Source organism: Drosophila sulfurigaster, chromosome 2L (genome assembly GCF_023558435.1).
Source record: "Drosophila sulfurigaster albostrigata strain 15112-1811.04 chromosome 2L, ASM2355843v2, whole genome shotgun sequence".
NCBI classification, from domain to species: Eukaryota; Metazoa; Arthropoda; class Insecta; order Diptera; family Drosophilidae; genus Drosophila; species Drosophila sulfurigaster.
Genome location: NC_084881.1, coordinates 3,010,510 through 3,035,026, shown reverse-complemented (window position 1 = coordinate 3,035,026; position 24,517 = coordinate 3,010,510). Strand labels below are relative to the sequence as shown.

At 39.1% G+C, this 24,517-nt stretch overlaps 2 protein-coding genes and 1 long non-coding RNA gene across 6 annotated transcripts; 1 reads left to right on the top strand and 2 right to left on the bottom strand.

Annotated features, from left to right (window-relative positions):
* Positions 1 to 65: 65 nt before the first annotated feature.
* On the bottom strand, positions 66 to 9,674 carry LOC133845656 (uncharacterized). Of its 4 annotated transcripts, none has more exons than XM_062280197.1 (6): positions 9,577 to 9,674; positions 2,884 to 2,946; positions 1,646 to 2,782; positions 1,365 to 1,517; positions 1,118 to 1,301; positions 66 to 1,046 (listed from the first exon to the last, which is right to left on the bottom strand). In XM_062280197.1, the coding sequence occupies exons 3-6, from the start codon at positions 2,420 to 2,422 to the stop codon at positions 697 to 699; spliced, it is 1,464 nt and encodes a 487-aa protein (XP_062136181.1). In that variant the 5' UTR covers positions 2,423 to 2,782; positions 2,884 to 2,946; positions 9,577 to 9,674; the 3' UTR covers positions 66 to 696. The 4 variants fall into 4 exon arrangements, with proteins under 4 accessions (XP_062136181.1, XP_062136170.1, XP_062136159.1 ...); XM_062280186.1 differs by lacking the exon at positions 9,577 to 9,674 and adding an exon at positions 6,983 to 7,787; XM_062280175.1 differs by having other exon boundaries at positions 1,646 to 2,946.
* A 1,634-nt stretch (positions 9,675 to 11,308) lies between these two features.
* LOC133850673 (fatty acid synthase) lies at positions 11,309 to 24,051 on the bottom strand. Its single transcript, XM_062286822.1, has 6 exons — positions 23,665 to 24,051; positions 19,308 to 19,783; positions 12,506 to 19,236; positions 12,339 to 12,434; positions 12,124 to 12,267; positions 11,309 to 12,063 (listed from the first exon to the last, which is right to left on the bottom strand). Exons 2-6 carry the CDS (start codon positions 19,549 to 19,551, stop codon positions 11,950 to 11,952), a joined length of 7,329 nt encoding a protein of 2,442 aa, XP_062142806.1. The 5' UTR covers positions 19,552 to 19,783; positions 23,665 to 24,051; the 3' UTR covers positions 11,309 to 11,949.
* On the top strand, positions 21,332 to 23,786 carry LOC133850675 (uncharacterized). The gene is made up of 2 exons (XR_009895681.1): positions 21,332 to 21,611; positions 23,576 to 23,786. It is a non-coding gene; the product is annotated as an uncharacterized LOC133850675 (long non-coding RNA).
* Positions 24,052 to 24,517: the final 466 nt, after the last annotated feature.

Here is a 24,517-nt window from a genome sequence, read left to right as displayed (position 1 = left end):
CCAGTCTATATACGTAGCACTCTAATGCGAATACGTTGCTCATTCATTCACTAGCATCGTGAGTGTAATTTTTATATGACCGAGTTGGTCGAGAGTCGGGTAGACGTCCTTGACCTCCACATTTTATTGTTTTTAATAGTGAATTTCTTAAGTATTAAACATTTTAAGGTCTGCAGCTGACCTTTTATAAGGTGTAAGACAAGAAAATAGACCACATATTGCATATCTGTTTTGTATTTACAATTATTTCGATGAATGCACTAGATGTGTGTTGAAAGCGAAATCTTAATTTCAATTTACGATATAGTACTTATATATAAAATGAAATCGAAACATAAAACAAATTAGAACAAATGCACATTTCTTTGAACATACATTCACATAATTAACATTATATAGTACGCACTACGGTATATTCCGAGTATACACGTAGTAATTATTTTGTACAGTACTACTATATATACAAGTTGGAGCTGGTTATGACCCTTGTCTAAATGCTCATAACCCAGGCAAAGGCCAGACCAGGCCTTTAAGTATGCTTGCTCCAGCAAACATTGTTATCGATTCTTGGGTAACAATTAAGTTGATGCTTATAAAATTAGTTTAACAACTAGTCTCTATTTAGTATAAAGTTTAAACGAGCGTAATTAGTTAAATATGAAGCAATATCATTAGTCATTGACTGAAATTCAGCCTTTAAATGATCTGTGTCGCATTTTGCGGTTTCTCTATAAGATTGTGTTGTGCCTCCTTGTCCTTTTCCAAATGTTTTGCCAGCGTTGCGTGTTCTGACTTCAGGTAATAATCTGGTGGCTCGAAATGGCCAGCGTGACTACTATGGCGATACTGCGCAGACTCTACTTTCTTGCGACGTTCCCGTAGAAAATGCAAGCGAACGTAGTTAATCGGTATAAGGACACAGTCAGCTCCGGATCCCTCAGCATCAATGAACACTCCTCGCACTAGAATGGAGTTGGAACACTTCAGAGCGGCGAGCAGCAAAAATGGAATGACGTGCGTAATCCAGAAGCTCAAAATACGATCGTCTGTATGAAGAAACGGAATAAGATTAGTATAGAAATGTGAAAGGTGATGCCAATAGTCACTAATAAAATACCGGGATACAGGTAAACATCGAGCAGATTCCAAATTCCGCGCCAGGCATTAACCGCTCCAAAAAAGATCATTAAATAGTAAATGTCGCAAATAATTAACTTGAGGATGCCATTAATACGACGGCAAACGTAGCGCATTAATGGTTGAATAATAAAGGTGACAAAAACAGTTAGGTAACCTATCAGCTACATATAGTGAAAAGAGTGAAATCAAAAATAGTCAGAAGACGAAGATGCGGATATACTTACCAGTGAACCCCAGGCAGACTTCGCTTTGTCCTGCGGAAACAAGGTTAGGTCAAAGATTCCCCAGAGACCTCGCCACGCAATTACTACTAAGGTACCAATTACAAAGACAGAGAATAAGGTGTCTAACAGATAAAGGCCAGGTTGATTGAAACCCTTAGCATATAAAAATAATTTGGTTATTCATGTATATTTGCAAATGACTCGCATTATTCATTGTTTCCAAGATAAAAGATTAATTGGTGACTAAATAATTTAATTTTCTGAGAGATTGTTTATCTTACCGATATTTTGAACATTGTGTCCACCTCGAAATAGTCGCTCTTGTGATCCATGGTAACTGTGTAGGGAGCTGCGCCTAGATTTCGGAGAGTTCGAGTGCCGACCAAAAAGAGCAGTGCGATTAATGTTACCACTGAGATGATGACCAAGGAATCGATGCTTGTCAGCCAGTCGCAGAGCATCCATGACCCACGCCACATGTTGACACAAATAATACCAAAGACGGCGGTGTAAATACGCGAGATGGCGTAGTATGTAAGTCGTCGCTTATCCGGATGTATGTGATCCTTGAAAAAGTCCTGAGTGACGATAAATATAAAGTGTCCCAGGCCTCCAATTAGAAAAGAGGCTAGTGCCGATAATGGCAAACTACTGGGGATGAGAAGGACTCCCATGAGTTCCCAGGTACCCCGCCAGTAGGCGATCACGCAGGGTGCAACGACAAGGCAGGAGAGCAGTACATCCAATATCTCCAGAAGTAGCTCATGTAGATCTCGCCGTGGCGCATCCGCTGAATATTTTCTGATAATTGGAATTGGATGCTTATGGGTCTGATGTACTGAATGAGAATGTGGATGCGAGTGAGTATGTGAATGAGGATGCTGAAGGGGTTGGGAATGACAATGGGAATGTTGTGGTCCTGTGTGCTGTGGCGATAGGTGTATATTATGCTCGGATGCCGTCGTTATAGCATGACATTGAGATTTCGTTGCCCTTGTGCAGCTGCTCACTATGATCGGCATTGGGGAACCTGATGAGCACTTGTCCGTGGTCAACATTTTGTGTCTTCCGTGAATGACAAAATTAATTATGTTGCTATGTTGTTGCTGTTGCTGCAAATTACTAATTGTTGTCGCTTGCCGCTGTGTGTGTCGTAATATTCTCCAGTCCCAACTTGCTCCTGAAATTGTGCGCACCTCAAAGAGAACAGTATTCAACTGTTCGTCTGCGTTGTAATACTGTTTTTGCAGTAATGGCGTTGGATTTGGCGAATCTCAAATGATGACATTGTGGTGTACTCTCCCTCTGCCTTCTGCGTCTCCTCTTTGCTTTCCCCTTCGTTACTTTTCCCCCTGCGTCCGCCCTTTAAGTCGGCGTCGTCAATGATCGCTGCACCGTTGCACTGATAATACTTCGGCCTGATAATTATTATAGTAGTTAACTTATAGTCAGATTATGTGTTCTCTCTCAGTTCCCAGCCAGACAGCTGTCAGTCGTCTATCTTGGTTGTATAACTCACATCCACATTAGCATCCACCAACATTCACAAATGCTGCCTAGGCCCCGACTGCTGTTGCTGCGCCTGAAAATCCAAAGAACAATCGTTAAATGACATTATAGTACTAGGCGTTTACATAGTTTATGACAAACTGTCGAGCAGAACGAGCTAACATACAATGCCAAAGTTAAAGGACTTGTAAAAAAACATAGCAACAGCCAAAATTGCCTCTTACATTTGGCTGTTTAGTGCAGCATTTTGTTATTTTACTGATTTTCTGGTATTCAGTTTACTTAAGACTTAACTTAAAAATAGAAGTATAGAAGTGTACACTAAATATCACACCCCATATAGCTATACTATCTTATAACAGTGGGACAACCTCATATACATAAATAGTAGTATAATTATTATTCTGCGGACTGGAGTTTTCATTTTCGCATAAATATAAATTTAAATAATGAAATAAATTATTTAGAGATTTTTACACGCTTTTGATCTGCAAATTGCAAATGCAAATTCTAAAAATGAGATTTGAGTGATTCGTATGAATTGATTTTATAATCGCTAAAATAATTACTATATATTTTGGGAAATTGCATACTATGTATTTGAAAACATACAGCGCTTTCGAATATTTTCAGTCTACAATTGGTATTTTAATGATATATCTTCGAGATTAAATACACATGCGACACGTATGCAGCTTATATTTAAATTTTCAATCTAATGTTGACATTTGGCATATTACTCACTAAATTAAAAATCTTGTGATTGAGGGCTCTACCTCAATTTTCAATATACAGAAGTGCCGTATTATTCTTAAAACCAAAGCAACCGGACAGCAGTAGCCGTTTTATAAAAACTTTTAAGCTAATCCAACCACATTAAAAACTATAATAATACTATAATACACATACATATGTGAACATAATTAAAAACGATGTTATACAAAATTATTATTTTTTATTATTTTTTTTAGGAATAATACAGACTATAGCTATTATTTTATGTATTTATATAAATGAACTGTGGCTTCAAAGTTAAATCGGCTTTTTACGATTTGCAGAGGCTATATTGAGGGTTACTAAAATTGAAAGCAAACTTGATCTTCGTAATATTTGGGAGTTCATACGGACAAAGAGACAGACGGACTCGCTGTTAACGATTATCAAGAATATATAGTATATGAGATGCCTCATTAAAGTTATAATTCTCTTCAGCTAGGGCTACCTATAGAAGGTAGCTGGTATACATTTTGACGTCAGATGCTCGGCAAGCATCTGTTTTTTTAGATATTGTATTTTTCTGGTGCATGGTGCATGAATATATTGGATGCATTTTATTTATTTTGGATTTATTATGAAAAACTCGCTAAAGCTGTGGAAATTGAAAAGGTCTCATCGGAATTTCCAGAAAGCAAATACAGTTATTTTATTTTATAATTTCTTAAAAAGTACTTTCAAAAAACTTCGCCATGCCAACAGCCAACAGCAATTTGCAAAGAAATCTAACGTTCATAATGCACAATTAGCCCATGTGCCAATAAATCACCTTTTTTGTTGTTAATTTATGAAACCTATTTGTTTTTATTAGATCTAAGGTTGATTTTGGACAAATGTTCGTTTTGAAAAAAAAAAATTCATTGGCATAATTTTGAACACTAATTTCAGTACCACAGAATTTATTTTTGAATTTTAATTTTTAGTGTTCAACACAATTTGTTGACTAATGTAAAGCATGCCGAACAACTATTACTTAGATGCAATTAAAATAAACTTGTGAGCTTACAGCTTATGCCTTGATAGGATATAATCAATGCGATCGCACTTGTCAGTGGGCATAAAAGTGTAGTGTGATGTGTTCACTTAAATATACATAGCTTCAGTCAAGTACTTAATAGATTCAATTTAAGATGCCATCTAGCAAAAATATAAGTAAAACTGTTCCGTGATAAAAACGAAAGTATTCCCAGCTCGACAAGGCATTGACAGAGACTCAGATTTGAACTTGTGATTGTACATAGGAGTGTATTTGTACATATATACATATATATATGTGCGTATCTTTTTATCTACTTAAGTTCATGTTTTCATATTAGTACCATCATTTGGGGCTTTTGGATGGGGTGTGCTGAATAATACGAGTACTTGAAATACATATGCACGAGCAGGTGAAGGCGAAAAGACAACCTTTATATGTACATAAATTTACTCATATGGATCATACATGTACATGACGAGGCCAAAGAAGAAAAGCTTCATTTTAATTAGTGGATAATAAAATCCTGACATTTCTTTCTATTAACAACATTTAAAAGTACATATTCTTTTGAGCGGGCAAATTATTCCAAACGAACCAAGAGTATTTTCAATGCGTATGCGAGTATACATTAGTATAGGAAATTATGTGTTGTGTGCTAATTAGACAAACCCAAAACACACGGACAAATTTAAGTGATTTAAGCGGCACAGGATGTTTGTGATTTGCTACTGCGGCAGCGTATGCGCAATAATTAAACATGCTGCCGCAGTCTCCTCGCATGGGTCTGACTCGAGCTCTTGTCTCTGGCGTTAGCAATGACTAGTTGAAGGTCCAGCTAGTGCTATTGGATAGATTGGCCGTTGTTGCGAAAGCAACAAAAATAACAGCAATAACAACGTTGCTGCTGAGTTTGGGTCAAGCGCATTCGCATTCGCATTTAAATCAAAGTGGTGAATTTGTTTCATAAATGAAATGGAAGTCCCGCGGAGAATATGATTAAGGTAGCGGCTGCTCAGCAAGACTTCCTCGAAATATTAGGGGTCGTTTGCCATTGATGCTTATAATGATGCTCGTGATGATGATGACCATCTGAAAAATCCAGCGAGCCTCACGCATTTCAAGATCACCAGAGATATTTATTGAGCGGATCCGAAGATGAAGAGAGACGGAAAACGAAGCGACCTAGCGGGACACCGAGTGGGAGGCACACAGCAAACATTATTCAAGTTCAAATCTAAAAGTAGAACAGACAACACGACTCATCCCGATCATATTGTACTCCAATTACCCCATCTAATTGACAAGGAACGGGTGACAATACAAATTCCAATTGGACAATGACAACGTCGATGTCGTCGTGCATAGTGCTTGAAAATTTTGCGAGGCTTATCAGAACAACCCCCAGATCTGCTTAGCTCTAAGCTAATTACATTTGTCAACAGCGATCTACTGTTGCTGCACTCTTAAATGATATTCCAGTTTAAATTTATGCGAATACCTCGTATGTACATATCTCGCGTAAGTCTCTAATCGAATGTTTACTTCAGTACCTGTATAATACGAGTACTAGTATAACTGCCTCTATTGCTGAGCACTTGTGAATTTTATTACTTTTTACAGCTTTCCCGCGAACTGGAGGCTTTTGTGCAAACAGGTGGAGATTTGCATAAGGCAAGCACAATCACACAGTACCTTAGATATACAATTGTTACCATTCCTCTCGCTCTACTTTAATTTCATGATTTGCTTTACCCATTAGCATTGACAGCTTTACATAATTGGTTCTTCCAAAGGCTTTTTATATATGCAAATATTATATTATTTTTTTTTTAAATTAGTTGATTGCAAGGCAAGTATGTAGCTCTGGGAATATTTTTGAGTTCGATACCCTGAATGAGAAAAGTGATTAAGAGAACGATTCTCTTGTAATGCTTATTTCAACATATCAAATACAATTGCAAGTTTCTTTAATAAAATTAAAAGCCTAACGAAAATTTCAATTCATCCGTTTAATGGGACATAATATAATATTATATACATATTATGAGGGACATCATCTGAATAAGTTTTACCATATACAATACCTAGGTTCCACGTTGTATGACTAAGTATCTTTTGGATCTCAATCAAATATTGAATTGGACTAAATAAAGTTGATTTGGATGGTGCTGCAGCATCTTCCATTAAGGAATAAAAATCGAAAAACTAAGTTTTAAATGTTCTTAATCATATATCCAATTTTTTGGTAAACTATAAATCAATTGAATAATAATTTAGAAAAAACGTATGTGCCGAATAAAAGAATTCTCCATTTAATAAACATCAAAAATTCTTCTAATCGGTGGTAATTGTTTACCGTTGAAATTAAGCAGCAGTTACGAATCTGGTGTGGCGGCGTCTCCGGCGATTGCAATTGGTGAGTGCGTGTGCGGCAAGTGCGAGTGCGAGAGAGTACGACTACGAAAAAGTAATCCCCTATCGCGTGTGTGTCGTATTTATGGACGTATGTATACGTAAATATATATAATATTAACGTACTTTTGTATGCACATACATATGTTATGTTGATACTACAAGTAAGTTCATGAGTATGTATGTTCGTATTTTATCTATTGTTATTTGCACTGTTTGTAAGACGCGTGTAAATTTGGAAACACGCAAATGAGTCCGGTTTCACTACGACTCATACGTTGGTGCCATCATCCTGCACTTCGAATAAAACTATGTACCGGAAGTGTAATTACACTTTTTGGAGCAAATGGCGATCTCGATTGATTTTCGATTTATGATCTTCCGTTAGAATTTGACGTTTATCGAAGAAGTTTGATGTTCGAATGAACATATGCAACTTTTGGCGCTGCTATATATACTTATAGTCGTACTCATAGAAATGGACATACAAAAACACACACAGATTTACACCAAGAGTCACACACTCCCACATAAACATTAATGGGCGCACGGCAGAGGAACATACACGTTCAAAAACGCACACATATGTATATGAACACACACACACACGCACACAGTAGTAAATGCAATCTAGTTTATTTGTACGGTTATTTGAACTCGGAGATTTTTGCGCGGCGAGCTTACGATGTTGGATTGGAGGCTGCAACATCCAACGAGCTGATCACTTTACTCGCAGTCTGTCGTCAATGGCAGCGAAAACTGAACTGCGTTTGATGTGAGTTTTGGATTTGAACTGAGTTAGGGTCGTCAGCCATGAATCGGTCCCCAGATTTCGCACTCGTACAAATACTGTAATACTGTCATAAGCCCGGTGAGTGAGCTTATCAAAATAGTTCACATCGTTTCGGTCGAATCGGTTGTTTTGGATACGACACACACCCCATCGTTCCATCTCTGAACTATATCTGCGGCTTAAGCTTCGCAAAAGCTTGTTCATGTTTGACGAATTCGGATTCGAAGTGTAAATGATTAATTTTTTACCCTTGTTCTAGATGGAGCTTATAACGCGTTGGTTAAACTTTCGTTTGGACTATCCGATAACTTCAGATTTGTCGACATTTAAATCTTTGATAACAAAGTGTGTGAAGAATTTTTTTATTGTATCGTATGTAAGATATGTTAAGGATTGTATCGCTTTTAGCATATATATTTGGTATATTATATTTATTTGTTATAATAAAAAGCATTGTTAGCGGTGACAAAATGTAGGCACAAATGAATAAAAAGCGATTGAGTTAATATTTGATTATTTGGTAAAAAAAACTTCAATGTATTCAATAGAAGAGTCTAAAATTATAAACAGATCGATTGCGCACTGAGACCTGAAGGGCCAATACAACTTTGAAATCATTTGCACTTAATAAACTTATTAAAATACATTATCTACTATTAGTTAATAAATATTCAATTGCATTCTCATGGGAACGTGCAAGTGATATAACTACCTTCTGGTGACCAACTTTCGCATTTACCTCATAGCGTAAATGTATGCGAGAATAGAATGCAATTAAGATAACAAAAAAAATATTCTAAATTTATAATTAAGTTATAAAACCGCCATAGATACATCGATAATTTTTCATTCTACCAAATCTTTGTTAACTGCGATACAGTCATATTTCTCGGATCAATCGCCGAATGCGTTTGTATATTTAATGTTCAAAGCGAATTCGAAGCATGATGGGACCTTGAACCATTTATTTCCCACCGGGGGATGCAATCATTTGCTTAAATGTAAAGTAGATATTCATATATATGGATGTACATATTTCGAGTGTAATTGTTGTAGAATTTTAGTGAATTCAGTACAATAAATGTAGTATAATTTAATGGCGATCTAAACCCGTGTAGAGTACACACTTTTATTTATTATAATAGTTTTATGACTTACTTAAATTCAATGTATTGAGTAAATAAAATTTTTAAATTTGAAGGTAATGAGTAAAGATGGCAAGTTTCGATCTTGTCACTTTAAAAAAGTGTAAAAGAAAGTTTTAATAATAATTTAATTGAACCAATTAGAACGTGCTTTATTCTGACGATCTGGCGAATTGCATGTGACGACAACAATATGAAGTGATTAATTAACTGTATTCTATTTGTTATATTTCCTTGTACTTTTACGATATTTCACCTGTCGTTTAGTGCTCGTATAAGAAATTGAAAATCCAATTTAAAAAGCCAGACTCCCTATTGTACGCACTTTACAAATTTCGCCCGCTATGACGATTGATTCTAATTATTCTTCCAATTAATTACATTCGCGTCTACTAATACTAATAATTTGAAAAGCAAACACAATCGAGAGGTACGAAGAGACTTAAACGAAACTATTGATGCTTATTGCTACCGATATTTATATTTTCTTTTACTATTATTTTCAAAGTGAATAAATGCAGATGGGTTTTTTTTATAATAAAAAACAAATAATTTGCATTTGTAAAATATTCGAGACAATATAATACCGGTATAACTGACCTAACGTACTAGTGACTGGTCATATTCAAATTTCATATGACCATCTGACACACATTTTCACTTCGATCGCATTACTGTTTGTTATGCCAAAGTTATTTTTTTTTTGTGTAGTAATTACTTATGCAAATAAATTGTTTTCGGTGTTTTCGGTTAAGCTGCTAATTATTAGCTTATTTGTATTAATTAATCTTGGCCACCACAACTTCTATTTACATACTACAAGCAAGTCATTTAAGTCAGACGCGTGTTTTTCGTAAACTGAAAAGTTGACAAATTTTTTGGGCAAAAATGTATTTCCAAATTCAATTCAACCCAAGCCAGACGCTGGCTGTGCTTATCAGCACTGATAAGAATAATTGAGAGGATTGCGCACTCACACCTATAAGAATGTGTTTACGTGAATATGGGTGTCATTGTGCTCCTTTCCTACTCTGATTACAATCCGAATCATATATATATTGTATTCTACATTGTTTGGGGTCATCACCAAAGAATTGTTAAAAACCAAAATGTAAGTTCCTGCTAATCGATAATTTACGCTTGTTGGTACCCTGTCATGATAACTATTCAACCTGACTTTAATGAACCCTGAATTGATGGAACCCGTATTAAAAAATTAAAGCATACTTTTAGGGATTCTTAGTACCTAAAAATCAATAAAACTTACTATACTTTCGATTATATTCTGGATATTTTAATTCACCCTGAACTATAAACAATATTTATATGTGTATAGAGTATATGAATGGTCTGCAATTAAAAAAACCAAGCAATAAAGCCTGGGCAACGTCTGCTTATCAATTGCTTATCAACAGCCAGTCCACAAACCAGAACAAGCGTCTGTTCAGCTGATTTTAATGTTTTCTATTATTTTAATACTCCGCAATATAGTTATATATGATTTTTTAACGGTTTCCTTTAAATCAGGTTTGCTTACGTAAATCAAGTCCACTAGCTATAAATGAGAGCATATGTTGCTAATGCTAGCTCACAAAAAAAAGGAAAGCTAAAAGTCGACTCCGCGAGATACAAATTATTTTTATTGATTTATGAGTCCCTGTTATCAAAATTTTCGGGTAGCACTGGAAATAAACCAAACATGCTAAGAACTTTGAAATGTTGTATGAAATTTGTTTATTTTTTTGGCGAATTGTAAAATAAATAATATGCATAGTCAGATATGGCTATTTCCATTGTATGATTTTACTATCTAAGACCAAACCGATACGTAGGCTGAATGTTTATTTTCTATCCGGTACGCTATATATGAAACCGTATAAGTCTCTCAACTCTACAAAGTGAGAAAGGTACAGTCAAATGTGCTCGACTATGGAATATCGTTTAACTTTTTCGAAAATACCAAATTTGTAGATTACTAACGGCTATCAAAAAAGTATATTGTAGTGTATAGTGTATGTATACAATATATATTTTCATATGCATCTGATTTTTACCCTATACAATGCTGAAACTTTTTTATTCAATCGTAATAAAATTTATGGAGATAACTTAGATTACGTAACTATTATCCGTGCTCTATAGCTTAGACATGCCCTTAGCCGGACATTATTTGCGTGACGGTGTGAAGGGAAAATCTAAAAGTCACGTTATGGCTGAATAAAAAACTTGGAAAGTTTTCAGGAAACCATTATAGGTAAAAAATCAAGTTCTCAGTTTTTTGGTTTACCTTTTATTGTACGTATGATGGTTAGAGTATAAAAAGGAAAAACAATTTATTTATTCGTGTATATGCATTTTATTTATATCCAATAATTATGAGTGATATTTTATACATCAAAATAATAAAGAGGTTTTGGCTTTTGTTAATTGTATGGATTAAGAAATGAAAATCATTCTTTGCCACACTGCAAAATTCTGTTAACTTATTTTAATTAAAATTAAAGAATGCGATCGATGTGCACATATTTAAAGCATATACGTAAATATACATGTTTATATATATAGATATATTTGGTAAGTTGGGACGTCTAGCGCGTAGCTATAGCTCTTAAGGAATGTATAATGAAGTTTGGTATACTAATAGAATTGCCAGGAATCACAGAGCAAGTAGGCATACATTTTGGACCTTGGCCCACTAGCCCTGCAAGACGGCAGTTCTAATTGGTGACTTATGATGATGATGTATATATGTGGATTTAGCATTACATTCTTTGTAGCTCGTTAATATAAATTCATTTACTAAATATGCTAGCTAGAGTTGTTTTTTAAGATCAAGCTGTGCATTTTCCTTATAATAAAGGATAGAGAGCGAAAATTCGCGGTGCAACTTCCATTGGAACATAGGTTAGATAGAACATGAGTATTCTTTATGTTAATGTGCGTGTGCTTTATGAAACTATGCAGCTAAGGTAACTAGTTGAATAATCGCTCCAGTATACTTTGAATTGTTACTAGCGATTGATCCTCTAAAAGGAATGTGCGATGGTTGCCCTCGACTGTGTGCACTTCAACGGGTCTTGTGCAAACCTTAAAAAAAAGAAACAAATGATTAACACTAAGATTATTTCATATTTTTAAAAAACGTACCTCCTTTAAGCGATAGTCCTCGTCCAGTTTAGCTGAGTTATCTGTTGGTTTGACCAATGTAACCTTTGACTTCAGCTTTAACTTTGGCTTGTAGTTATCAGCCAGCTCCAACTTCCTGTAAAATACTTTGGCAGCCATGCGAATCTAAACAAAAGACGAAATGAGTTGATCAATTAGTTTTTTAATTTTTATATAAGCCGATGAGTGTCTCTCACAGTTTCCACGGGTTGTGTAATTTCTACACTCATTAGCTCGGCAAACTTTTCTAATTTCTCCTCCCATGTAGGTATCACCAGTAGCAAGCGAACCAGCTGAAAAAGAGCAATATATGTTAATTATGAGTTTCAAAAATATCGAGAAATATATTTATTTAGTAACTTACCGCCTTGTAATCAATGTTGGCAAGCACAATTCCAAAGTAAGCCAGGCCATAGCTCTGCTTACTGTTATCATCATCGACGGTGTATCGTTGCTTAAAGCTGCTCGTAAACCAATTGACGTAGGTGGGGGCGCCATCCAACATGATGATGCTGGCGATCTCATTTGTTTCCTCGAGCAGGCCCGCCATCACATAGGTAAGCAGGCATCCAAAGGAGTAGCCGGCCAATTTGTAGGGACCCTTTGGTTGCACGGTGCGCAATTGTTTAATATAAAATTTCGCAGCAGCTTCGATGGATTCAAGAGGAACATTTTGTGTAAATTGCAGGCCATATGCAGGTACTTCTAGTCTCTTAGCAAGCGGTTGAAGTGCCGTAGTAAAGCCCTCAATGGGTGATATGAAGAAGATGGGAATCTGCTTGCTGCTCTTTGCAGCGAGAGTCTCAAGACGCACTATCTCTTCGGTCGGTATAAGAGCTGTGGTAAACACAACTTGGGTGCCATCACCCAATGGACTCGCAGTTCTTGATGAATGTACTGATGTTTTGGCAACTGCAGGCTCAGCCGCAACAGCTGGAGCAGCAACACTTGTTGCATTGGTTGCAGGCTTAACGTCGGCGCCACCATCCATTTGCTTGAGAGCTCCGAAAGTTAGCTGTCGAATTTCCTGTGTAGACAACACAATGTCAAAGTTACGTTCTAAGGTTTGTTTGATCTCGGCGCCCATCAGCGAATCCATGCCCAGATCGGCAAGTGAAGAGGCGTCCTGAATATTCTTGGTGTCACGCAGTCCCAAAATATTCGATATAGTGGCAATCAGACTGACGCCAGCCGAAGAATCAGATTTGCGCTTCTCAGCAACAACCATTGAGGCGAGCACGGGATGAGGCTGTTGCAAGAACAAATCGATTGTCTGTAGGCATGAGGGCATACGTTGGGGCAATGTGCCTCCAATGACCGTATCATTGTCACCGAGATTTTCCAGCACCAAGCCAGTGTCACCAATGGCACCCCATTGAATAGCTGTTCCAGGAAAGCCGCTGCTCTGGCGCTGCTCACAAATACGTTCCATGGCCGAGTTGGCTAGACCATAATTGGATTGTCCAATATTACCACGGCCGCAGGAGACACTCGAGAAGCAGATGAAGTAATCCAACTCAGTGCAAATAGTGCGCGAGTACTGGTCCAAAAATTTGGTAGCTGTCACCTTAGGGTCAGCAACCGTCTTAAAATCCTTGGCCGTTTGATCTTCGATCAAAGCATCGCGTAGCACTGCAGCTAGGTTAAAGATGCCACCAACTAAGGCCAGTTTGTTGCTGCTTTCCAGCAACTTCTTCGCTCCAGCTGCTGTGGTCACATCATTGGTATCAATCACAACTTTCACACCACGTTCTTGCCAACGGCGTATCATGAGTCCCTGGTATCCAGTCTTCACACCCGACCTTGAGGTAAGCACAATGTATCGAGCACCACGCGACACCATCCAGTTGGTTAGCTCCAATCCGAAACCACCAAGGCCTCCAACAAGTATGTAACTTTTTTCAGGATGCATATAGGTGCGAGGGATTGCATTGATTAGACGAGATTTAGGTAACAAGGCCTTCTTTCCATCCTCCTCGTCTCGCACTTTGATGACCACCTTACCAATGTGTTTGCCTGATGCCATGAAACGGAAGGCCTGCTCCACTTGCCTATCATTGAACACCGATGTTGGTAATGGGACAACAGCACCACTCTTGATTCCTTCGGCCACGAGAGACACTACTTGATTTTGCATTTCTTCCTCACCTTCCATAACACTGTCAAGGAGAATGCCATGGAAGGAGGTATTCTTCAAGAACACTGACATACCCAATGGACTATTATTGCTTAAATCGAATTTTCCGATCTCCAGGAAGCGACCGTTGAGTCCTAAGCAACGGATGGACGCCTGCAGTTTTTCCTCCGACAATGAGTTAAGCACAAGGTCAACGCCTTTACCATTAGTTTCGACCATTATCAGCTGCTCGAAAGATGTGTCTCGCGAATTGCCAATGTTTCGGGCCTGCAACTTGGGGAAGCGTTTCAGCAAGAATTCCCGTTTTTCTTTGCTACCGACTGTGGTGAAGACCGTCAGGCCATGATGCAATGCCACAGAGATGGCAGCCTGACCCACACCACCAGAGCCGGCATGAATAAGAATGCGTTCGCCTTTCTTCATTTGCCCGCGCACAACCAAAGCATAGTAGACGGTAGCATAGACACAAGGAACCGTGGAGGCTTCCTCCATAGTCCACTTATCAGGGACTTGCCACATCATGCGCTTGCTGGCCAGACAGGTGGTGGCGAGCGACTTAGCTGGCACCATGGCCATCACACGGCGACCGGTAGTGTCACGTCCAGCAAACTCCAGACCAAGAACGCAATCTTGCTCTGCCAAATCACCGGGCAGCGCATCAGCAGCCAATTTGCCTGAAGATAACATCACGTCACGGAAATTAACAGGCGCATAGTAAACCGTACAGGTTTCCAGATCCTTCTTGGTTGTAGAATCGTCGACCTTGGCACCCTCAATCCATTTGAGTGAAGCCAAGTCACCCTTGACGAGGGCGTTCACATAGGCATGTTCTACTTGTAGGGTCGCCTGCTGCGTCTCCAGTTTCAGATGACGGAAAGTGCCCCAATTGCCATTCTTAAGTACATTCGAAATCAGATCCTTCTCCAGCTGCTTCTGATAAATAGGCGCTGTCAGTGAGAATTTCTCAGAAATTTTATCTTGAACAAAGACGAGGCGCACCAGCTTGCCACCGTTCTCATTCTTGACGCAAGTCATCAAGCCAACAGCACCGAACAGCTCTTCATTCTGGCAAACAATATAAACATACTGCTCCTCTGTGGCCGCCACGCTGAGTGCATTCTTTAGTTCATCTACCCAGGTGAAGTTTTGTTCTGTCAACTGGACAATGGCAAACTTGCGAGTCTTCAAGTCAACCTTGCGACGAGACAGGACCAGAACACGGGTTCCTCCTAGGGTTTGCTCTTGCACTGGAACAAAATCAAACTTTTCCAAAAGGGCACGTCCTGTTTTGGTATAAGTGGCGACACTCTCTTCCAGAATGAGAAAGCCGGTGTCGCGTATACTGGCTATGCTATTCTCAAGGGTTTTTGTATCCGGCCGGGACAGAACATCAATGCCGAAGACAAAGTGACAGTTCTGTTCTACGGGTTCTTTCAATATATCCTTGGACACAACGCGTACACCAGAGTCACCCAAAGAGGCGGCAATCGTTTCTTCATTGTTATTCGATGTGACCACTGCTACATCGCCAGTAAGCACAGGTTCACCCTCAATGATCTGCAGTAGATGATTGGCCACAAGAACGTCAGGATTGCGACCATTGGCCAGCTCAACACCCTTTAGTTTGACGGCACCGCTCGAGTTCTCAATTATCAGCTGAATGGCCACATCTAATGCATGCAAACGAGCTTTTTCTGTGTTCTCATTTAACTCCGTTGTATTGTTATTCGCAACGAAAGTGTACCGCTCCAAAGTTGGAGGATTCTGTGTACCAGGGCGACGCTGAGCCAGCGAGGCTTTCAGTCCACGCAACTCTACTCCACCGCTTTTGATTACATTGATACTGTCGTACCAAGAGACAGGGAGGCCAACATCTGATTGGGACTCTTTGCTTAGTGAGTTTATCAGTTCCAAATGCTTCAGAGGATTGATGACAGCCTTTTCAATGCGTGTGGGCAAATAAAGCTCACGCAAGTTCTTGCTGAGAATACTGAACTGTAACATCGTATCCATGAAACTAACCCAGTTATCCACCCATTGCAGATGTCCGGCAGAAGCAAATGTGTCCGAGTTGATAATTCCACGGAAAATGCCAGAATAATCGTATCCACGAAGACGCAGCTCCTTGTAGACATCATTGGTAACCAGCTGCTTGGCGACGGTACTAGGCGTTTGGGGCTCCAAAGGCAGTTCCTCGTTGCTAATGCTTTCTGGAATGCTAATCTTGCCGGAGACTGCCAAGCTACCACTTTCGCATATCTCAAAGTTACCAGTACCATCGAAGAAATTAATTCCGAACTTGACGACAGCGTTCTTATTCAGAATGGTGGCTCGATGGAACACAAGATTCTCCATCACGACCGGCGTCTTGTGAAATTCACCACCACGCATTTTAGCAAAAGTCATCCAAGCGAGAGTCATATAGCCGGTAGCAGGGAACAGAATTCGACCATCAATGGTATGGCCAGCCAAGAATGCATCCTCCTCCTTCGATAGATCCACTTCGACAATGGTTTCCCCCGATGTCGTTTCTTTGCCAAATTTGGCCACCAACCACTTCTGCGTGTGATCCCAACCAACCATAGAATTCAACATTGGTGTGCCCCTTCCAACTGGATAGGTAATGGGACGCACCAAGCTAAGCACCTGCGGTTGCGCTCCGGCGGCAAAGAGTTTTCCTACGTTGCTGAGGAAGAACTCCACGTTATTTTCATGGCCGCGCTTTACTAAGCTCAAGTTGGTAGCATCTGGTCCTAAGGCACGCTTCAGAATGGCCTGTAACAGACCATGAGGTGCTATCTCAATGGAAATTGCGTTTTTGGGCACATGCTGGAGTGCCTCATGGAAGAGAACCGGTGAAAGCAGATTGTTCACGTGATAGGCAGCTGATGATTGCATGGCAATGGGAGTACCCCAAGCGGATTCCGGTATGCTTGTGCTCACCCAACGTGCAGTACGATTTTTAGCATTGGGAATAATCTTTTCGAGACTCTTGCGCAGTTTGGGTCCAGCATCTGCAATATATTTGCTGTGGAACGCGTAGCCGCTACTGTTTACTGCCTTGGCGAATATTTCTTGACCATTCAATTTAGCTACGAGTGCTTCGATGGAGGCATCTGGACCAGAAATTGTGCAGTTGTCCTCACTATTATGACATACGGGGAAGCAGTCACTGGGCACGCGCTTGTGAGCTTCATCCCAGCTTAGACCAACAGCTGCCATCTTGCCCTTAGGCAACTGAGTATCCAGAATGCTCTTGCCACGCCAATACGCAGCTAGCACCGTCTGCTCGGGAGTGAAGCACCCATCGGCATAGGCACAACCCAGTTCGCCAACCGAATGGCCAACAATGCCATCGGGATGAATGTTCAGGGAACTCAACAGATCGGTCAAAGCCACTTGCATGGCAGCAATGGAGATGAATGAGTTGAGAATGTTCTCAAAGCTCTTATCTGTAGAACGGGTGAGTACATCAATCAAATCGATACCTTCCGGTTTTAGAACGTCGGCGCAACGCTGTATCGTCTTGGAAAATACATCAATCTGCATCAGATCTTTGGCCATGCTAGCCCACTGACTGCCCATACCAGAGTAGATGTACCACACTGGACGCTTCTCATCGCTAAAGTCCAGCACTTCACGTTGCAGTGATCCTTTGTTGCTCACCACGCTGTAGCCGCGGAAATAGTGTAATGGAATAGGTTTGGAGTGGATGTCATTGATAAGTTGCAAGTACTCATCGTCATTAGAGTGATTGGCTGTTGATTCCAGTAGCGTTTGTACCGCCTCAAAAGTGCGGCCAGAGGCGACAACTAACTTAGGCGAACTGTTGAGAGGTGTAACGGTCTTTGGTTTGGGATTCGATTTAAGGATCACGTGAGCATTGGCACCTCCAAAACCAAAGGAATTAAGGCCGATGATGCCCCCGTTCCAGGGCAAATTTTTGTCAACCACCTTCAGACGACCATCCAGAAGACCATATAAATCAGGATTAGGTTTGTTGTAGTGAAGATTGGCGGGAATGACGCCCTCTTCCATTGCGATTAAAATTTTCGCCACCGAGCAAACACCAGAAGCGGGTTCCGAGTGACCCATGTTCGATTTAACGGAGCCAATCAACAGTGGTGTAGTACGATTCTTGCAGAAGAAATCAGTAATGGAATTAACTTCTTGAGGATCGCCAACCTTGGTGCCTGTGCCGTGAGCTTCCACATAAACTACTTCATTGGGATTAAGACCAATTTCCTCATAGGTTTCGCGTATCAAACGGTTCTGCATACTTCCAATGGGATACGTGATGCCCTGTTCCTTGTAGCCATCTGTATTAGTGCGAACGTTGAGAATAGACGCATATACACGCTTGGCAGCCGAAGTTCTTTGAAGCAGCAAGACCACACAGCCATCGGATCGAACATAACCGTTGCCAGACTCATCGAAAGCTTTGCAGCTACCATCCGGACTCAACATGTTCAGCCTCTTGAACTGTAACGACATGGTCGGCTTGAGAATAAGACCAGCACCGGCGACCAATGCATTATCGATCTTGCCTTCCTTCATATCAGAAAAAGCCTGCTCCAGGGCATATAGCGAGCTGGAGCATGCGGTATCAATGCTGTAACTGGGTCCTTTAAAATCGAATGTGAACGAGATGCGATTGGCGAACATAGCACGAGCACAGCCGGTTAAACCATAGCCATTCACACGATCTGGATCACAGCACCAATGCTGCTCCGTTTCGGAAGTCGATACGCCAATGTACACACCAGTGCGAGATCCGCGCAAGTCAGTTGGATTCAGGCCAGCATCAATGATTGCCTCATGCGTCAATTCAAGCATCATGCGAAGCAAGGGATCCATGCACTCGGCCTGCTTCTGGTGCACGCCAAAGAATTGTTGATCAAAGTTCTCCAGATCAGTCTGCTTGATCTTTCCCATTCTGTCCGGCAGTCCATATAGACCTGTTGCAATGAACACAGACCTTTAGATTGTGCTAATGGCAATGGCAATAGATAGTAAGTGCTACACTTACCACGCTCCCAGCGTCTGGGATCATCGTTAACCATATCAACTCCCTCGAATAGATTCTTTTTAAATTCATCAATGGTGGAGCTCTCGGGCAAACGGCCAGAGAAGCCAGTAATAGCAATTTCATCATTTAACAGCTGCTGCTGCTGACGAGGAGCCGCATAGTGACCGCCGCCCAGGTCCAATTGAGCGGCAGTACGCGTCGCTGGCTCAGCTGTGATGACGTCATCGACAAAACGGGCCGGCATTTTGATATTGTCTAGCGGTTCGTGAAAATTGGAGGTACTTGCTGTTATCTGGCTTTGTGGCTCCGCAACGGAGTCAGGTTGGTGCGAATTTTGTTGGTTTTTATTTCGACGTCGTCGCCGACGCAGTGCCCTTGCACTTTTAACTTTATTTTCTGCAGTCTGCGTGCTATTGTTACCACTGCGCTTGACAGAATCAGCTTGCTGGTCCACGACTTTCAACAGTTTTTAGCGACTGCAAAAACAAAAGAAAAATCAGTTATAGACGAAAGTTTTTGATAAAGTATCTTATGTAACTTTAAATGTTATTAAATTCCTTTTGTTTCTAGTTTGGATGCAAATATTAAAAATAACCTGTAGTATCTCAATCATCAGTTGGTTCTACGTCTCGCTATATATGGGCACTTTAAACTGACAAAATTAAAAAAAAAAAAGAAAAATGAAATGCTTAAAATTTAATTAAGTCAATTTTTTAGATCGGTGTATTTTTCCGGAAATGCCCATAGGAAATTTTTTGTTTAAAGTATTCTTGTTGTTGGCAAACAACAAGTGCTACAAAAGTACACCCAGTCCTGTTTTTACGCGATTGTTGGTTCTGCCACTAATCGCGTAAAAAAAATCGCGTAAAAATGGTTAGTGTCTCTCAGTGTCGTTATACATTTTCCGAGGTTGTCTGCGGACGAATTTTTAGCGCAATTAACCCTTATGCAAAATGACTTTTTGCCATGTATGCCGTAGACACGGATAGATTACTTCCGTAGCATATTTCAAACAAATCGTCATCATCGAGCTCTCGGTCTAGAAGAATCTTCATATCTGCAAGTTAATGCGCAATTTCTGCTGTGCAACCGCGGGTGTGTGCTAAATCGCGTTAAGTGAAAAATCCGCGTAAAAAAAGAAATTTGAGCTGCAAAAATAACCGCGTTAAAGTGAAATCGCGTAAAAAGAGATCGCGTAAAAAAAGGACTGGGTGTATATAAAATACATATGTGTATATGAATAAATATAGTTACATAAAATTGCTAAGCAGTACTATTTTAATGGGTAGCAGCACTGTAAAATTTTCAAAAAATCAATTTTTTCTGTTTTTGTTTAAAAGATAGTTTAACTAATCTAGAATACAGTAAAAAAAATTTGGGCGGAAAACACTTTTTTTGATCCTAAATTTGAGTTTTTTTTAAAGGAACCGTCACATGTAATGTAATGGCATAACAAAACTTTGAACGCATTTTATTGGTTTTTGAAATTGACACGTGGTATAACTCGAACAATTTTCAACATTTTTGCGTAAAATGTTGACCATGTGTTTACGATTTTTTTGAAAATTGACTGGTCGATTTTTAGTTGGCGAAAAACTGCCGAAATTATTAATGAAATTTAGACTGTTTTGTTCTAACGTTCACCAAAATAACAAAATCAATATTATCAAAAATTCTTTAGATAAATCGATTTAAATTAATTTATTTTTTCCCGATCGATAGTTTCAAATTTACACCACTTGTGCTGCGTGTGCGTGGGCCATATCGCCCACCATTTTGTCTCTTTCGCTATATGAAAATAATTTTTTTTGTACTTTTAAATAGAAAAAAAAAAAATTTTATTCATTTACCCCATTCCTTCTAGTCGAAAAATATCGAAACAAAACGCTCAAAAAACAAGGGTTGCTGTGGTATTAATACTAGAGGTCCAAAATTAAGCGCAATAATTTTATGGTTTCTTATTTTTATTTAAAATTAACCAAAATCTAAACTTTATTACTTTTTACGTTTATGCTTTAATTTTTTATTTTAAACAAAATTGATCTGGGTAACTAATATCTACACTGGTGGCAATATTAATAGGCGCGTCACTCTTCTGTTAATATACAGTTCTGCTGTTAATTTGATTGCCTCTCACAAAAAGCTTTTTAATGTATTGCTCTCTAAAGCTTAGCACCAGCCCGGCCGGTCATTGTGGAAAGTTAGTAGTGATTGAAAATCAGGTGATTTCTGGAGAAGCTGGACGGGCGTGCAACGACGGCTGCTTGTGGCGTGATTAGTGAATGCGCAACACTGCCGGTATACGTGTGTATATACATATGTAGAAAACATACTGTCCTTAGAAAGCATAACAGTGTAACGTAAAACATATTAACATTGGGGAGTACCCAGGGCTTTGCATCAGGCAGCTGGTAGCTCACTCACACTTATACATCGAGTGCGCTGCTTTCTTATTCGCCGACAAAACTCGTACGATGTGCAGAATGAGAACAGCACAACAAAAAGAAAAAGAGAATTAGGCAGTTAAAGTTGAACCGGTGGTTGGCAAGTAGTATAGCGAATGAGGCAAACATTGAACAGTTCTATCTTACTTGTGTGAATATGCATGTACATTAGTTTGCACACATACATATGTACATACATAAGTATGTAGCTGGATAAGTGTTTGGCAACAGTTAAACGATAACAGAAAGCTTTCTCTATATGTACGCTAAACTTATAAAGAAAACAAAACAATAATTGTGTTGCGTAGGTTATGTACATAATGGTTTTTATAAGCATGATTATTTTAAGCATAAATTTAGTTAGTTGCTTTTAATCTTTTTATCTCTAACCAAACAAATCACATACACATTTATCAAGCGTGTTTGTGTATGCCGGCTAAACATATTTACGTACATACAAGAGTGTTTATGTTTACAATATAGTGAGAATGAGACGACCGAGACAGAGAGAGAGGGTATCAACGAGAAAACATTGCGCTAGCAACAAAAGAGAGACTGGACTCGGCATCACTTTGCAAGCCAGCCGGCAACACATACATATGTACATTTCAACGCACACAGGCATATACGCACGCATTGACATGAGCATGACGCCTGTTCATGAGCAATTTGTAGAGTGAGATAAGGTGGCGTGATTTCCCCAAGTTCATTGAAGTAGTATTTATACATTTTTGTTAGTTTTGAGTCGCATCATCATCTCATTTGATTTGCGTCCGACATTTGTTGTTGATTTTCATGTCTTGTAGTGCATTTGATTACAATCAGACAGTCCAATATCCTTTTAGATTAATTGCTTATGTACTGTACAAGATAAATATCTATACGGATTGTGGGAGAATTCCAAAATTGCGTCATCCGATACCCAAATGTGTAAACAAAAGAGTCTACACTAGTATTGGGTCTTAGCCTTCCAACCCCAAACACCCATCACAACCCATTTACTCATTATATATTTATGCACTTAATTCTTTTTCCACAATTATCGATTATAGGGGCATTTGCACCTGGTGCTAGAATTCCGAGTCCCAGCTACGCATCCAGACCACTGTGGTATGAGGCGCGCGCCTCAAGTTCATTGTCAATGACAAACGGAAAATTAAATGGGGCGATTACTTCAATAAATATACTAATACGTATGTATGTACATATATACTAAATAAAGTGATACTGCGATCTCAAGTTATGTTCTATATGTATAGTACATACATACATAGACGGTTTTCTCTGGTGCTCTTAGGCAATTATAGTTGAAATAATTAATCATTGATTTGGTGGCTGTGGCTTGGCTCGTTCCTAGGGTCTAATGGAAATCGTATAAATGGAGATACTTTCAATTAGCAGATGAAACCCTATTAAGTCAAGATAACACTGACAGTGAAGCCCATAAATGTACATTCTAGTTTAGGTTCTCTAACTTTTGGGGAATTTGGACCCTAGGTATTAACAAATATTTTTGTTATGCAAATTATTAAGATGTGGGAGGCTTTTCACGCTTAGGGTTCGAAATGTCAAAGATTGCGCAGCTGTTGTAAAATGAGATAAAGTTTAAATTTGAACCTCTATTTAGTTAGCTAATTTGCTGATCACTTTAGTAACAAAATATTCAATTTCAGATTTGTTTTAAATACAGTACACCTTAATTGTTATTAAATGTCCATTTTGTTTTTAAATTTAGGATGTCAAAAATGTGTTTAATAAACTCACATCGTTTCTATAGTATTTTCACTTTTAATTTTTTTTCATTATTTCTTCTCTTTTTTTTAGATTCATTCACTCCACTGTTTTCAGAAACAGAAATCCATATACATGCAGACGTAAATTTCCATTTGTGTGTGTGCCAACCGAATACATACCTAAAAATCAGGCGATTCCTCGACAGCTGTTTTTGTGAGTCAAAAGCAACTTGCACGGGTTCTTTTGACTGGTGATGGGAGCGCTAAAAGTCGATGAGCAGTTTTTGGGCAGTCGGTCCTTACTGTTTTCCAAAAACGTACGACAGAAAGCTATAAGTTGCAATATAGCTTATGCAGTTTTAACCAAAACTATTACTTCGTTTTTCGTCGAACACTTTAAAGAACTTTGCGGTTTCGAAATATTTATGTTTTGTTTTTATAGCTTTAGCCAGAACAAACTTTTGCGATAGACTTGAGTGTAATTGATGCGAAACACTTGTAAAAGGGGTAACGGCTAATGGCAAACCTACCGGGTTATTTTGCGCGATCTAACGACAAAATATGAATTACGAATAGTCGAGGCATCAGGTGAGCGCTGGGCTTATATACGACAGCAGTGACTTCAGCGACGCTTGTGAAAGCTTCTCTTTTGCTGTGCGCGGTGAGAGCAAGAGAGTCGACATTTGCAGAAACGCCAACGGAGGCAAGCGAGATAAGCATAAAAAGCTCATTTTTTGCTGTTAACATTTTCCATTATAGGGCTGCTCATTTACAGCCGCTGTTATTTATGCCCTTCGTAACATATTATGTTGAGTAATATTATCAGAATTAAACAGCAATAATAGTTAACAGCCGTTACTTGCGTTTGATGCGTGATACTTTGGAAATCGCAGACATCAGAATCAGACCACATTTTTTAAAATTATAAATACAATCACATACATAAATACAAACATGTGCAAACACACTAAGTGTGTACATATATATGTATATACTGAAAAATTTAATATGAAGTGATAGACAAAACCATAAA

Coding starts and splice junctions, on each gene's coding strand:
- LOC133850673 (XM_062286822.1), bottom strand. CDS start 19,551: ATGCCGGCCCGTTTTGTCGATGACGTCATCACAGCTGAGCCAGCGACG. Junction 19,237..19,307: donor TCCCAGACGCTGGGAGCGTG/GTAAGTGTAGCA, acceptor TCATTGCAACAG/GTCTATATGGACTGCCGGAC. Junction 12,435..12,505: donor CCAACATTGATTACAAGGCG/GTAAGTTACTAA, acceptor GCTCTTTTTCAG/CTGGTTCGCTTGCTACTGGT.
- LOC133845656 (XM_062280175.1), bottom strand. CDS start 2,422: ATGTTGACCACGGACAAGTGCTCATCAGGTTCCCCAATGCCGATCATA. Junction 1,302..1,364: donor AGTCTGCCTGGGGTTCACTG/GTAAGTATATCC, acceptor CACTATATGTAG/CTGATAGGTTACCTAACTGT. Junction 1,047..1,117: donor CGATGTTTACCTGTATCCCG/GTATTTTATTAG, acceptor TTCTTCATACAG/ACGATCGTATTTTGAGCTTC.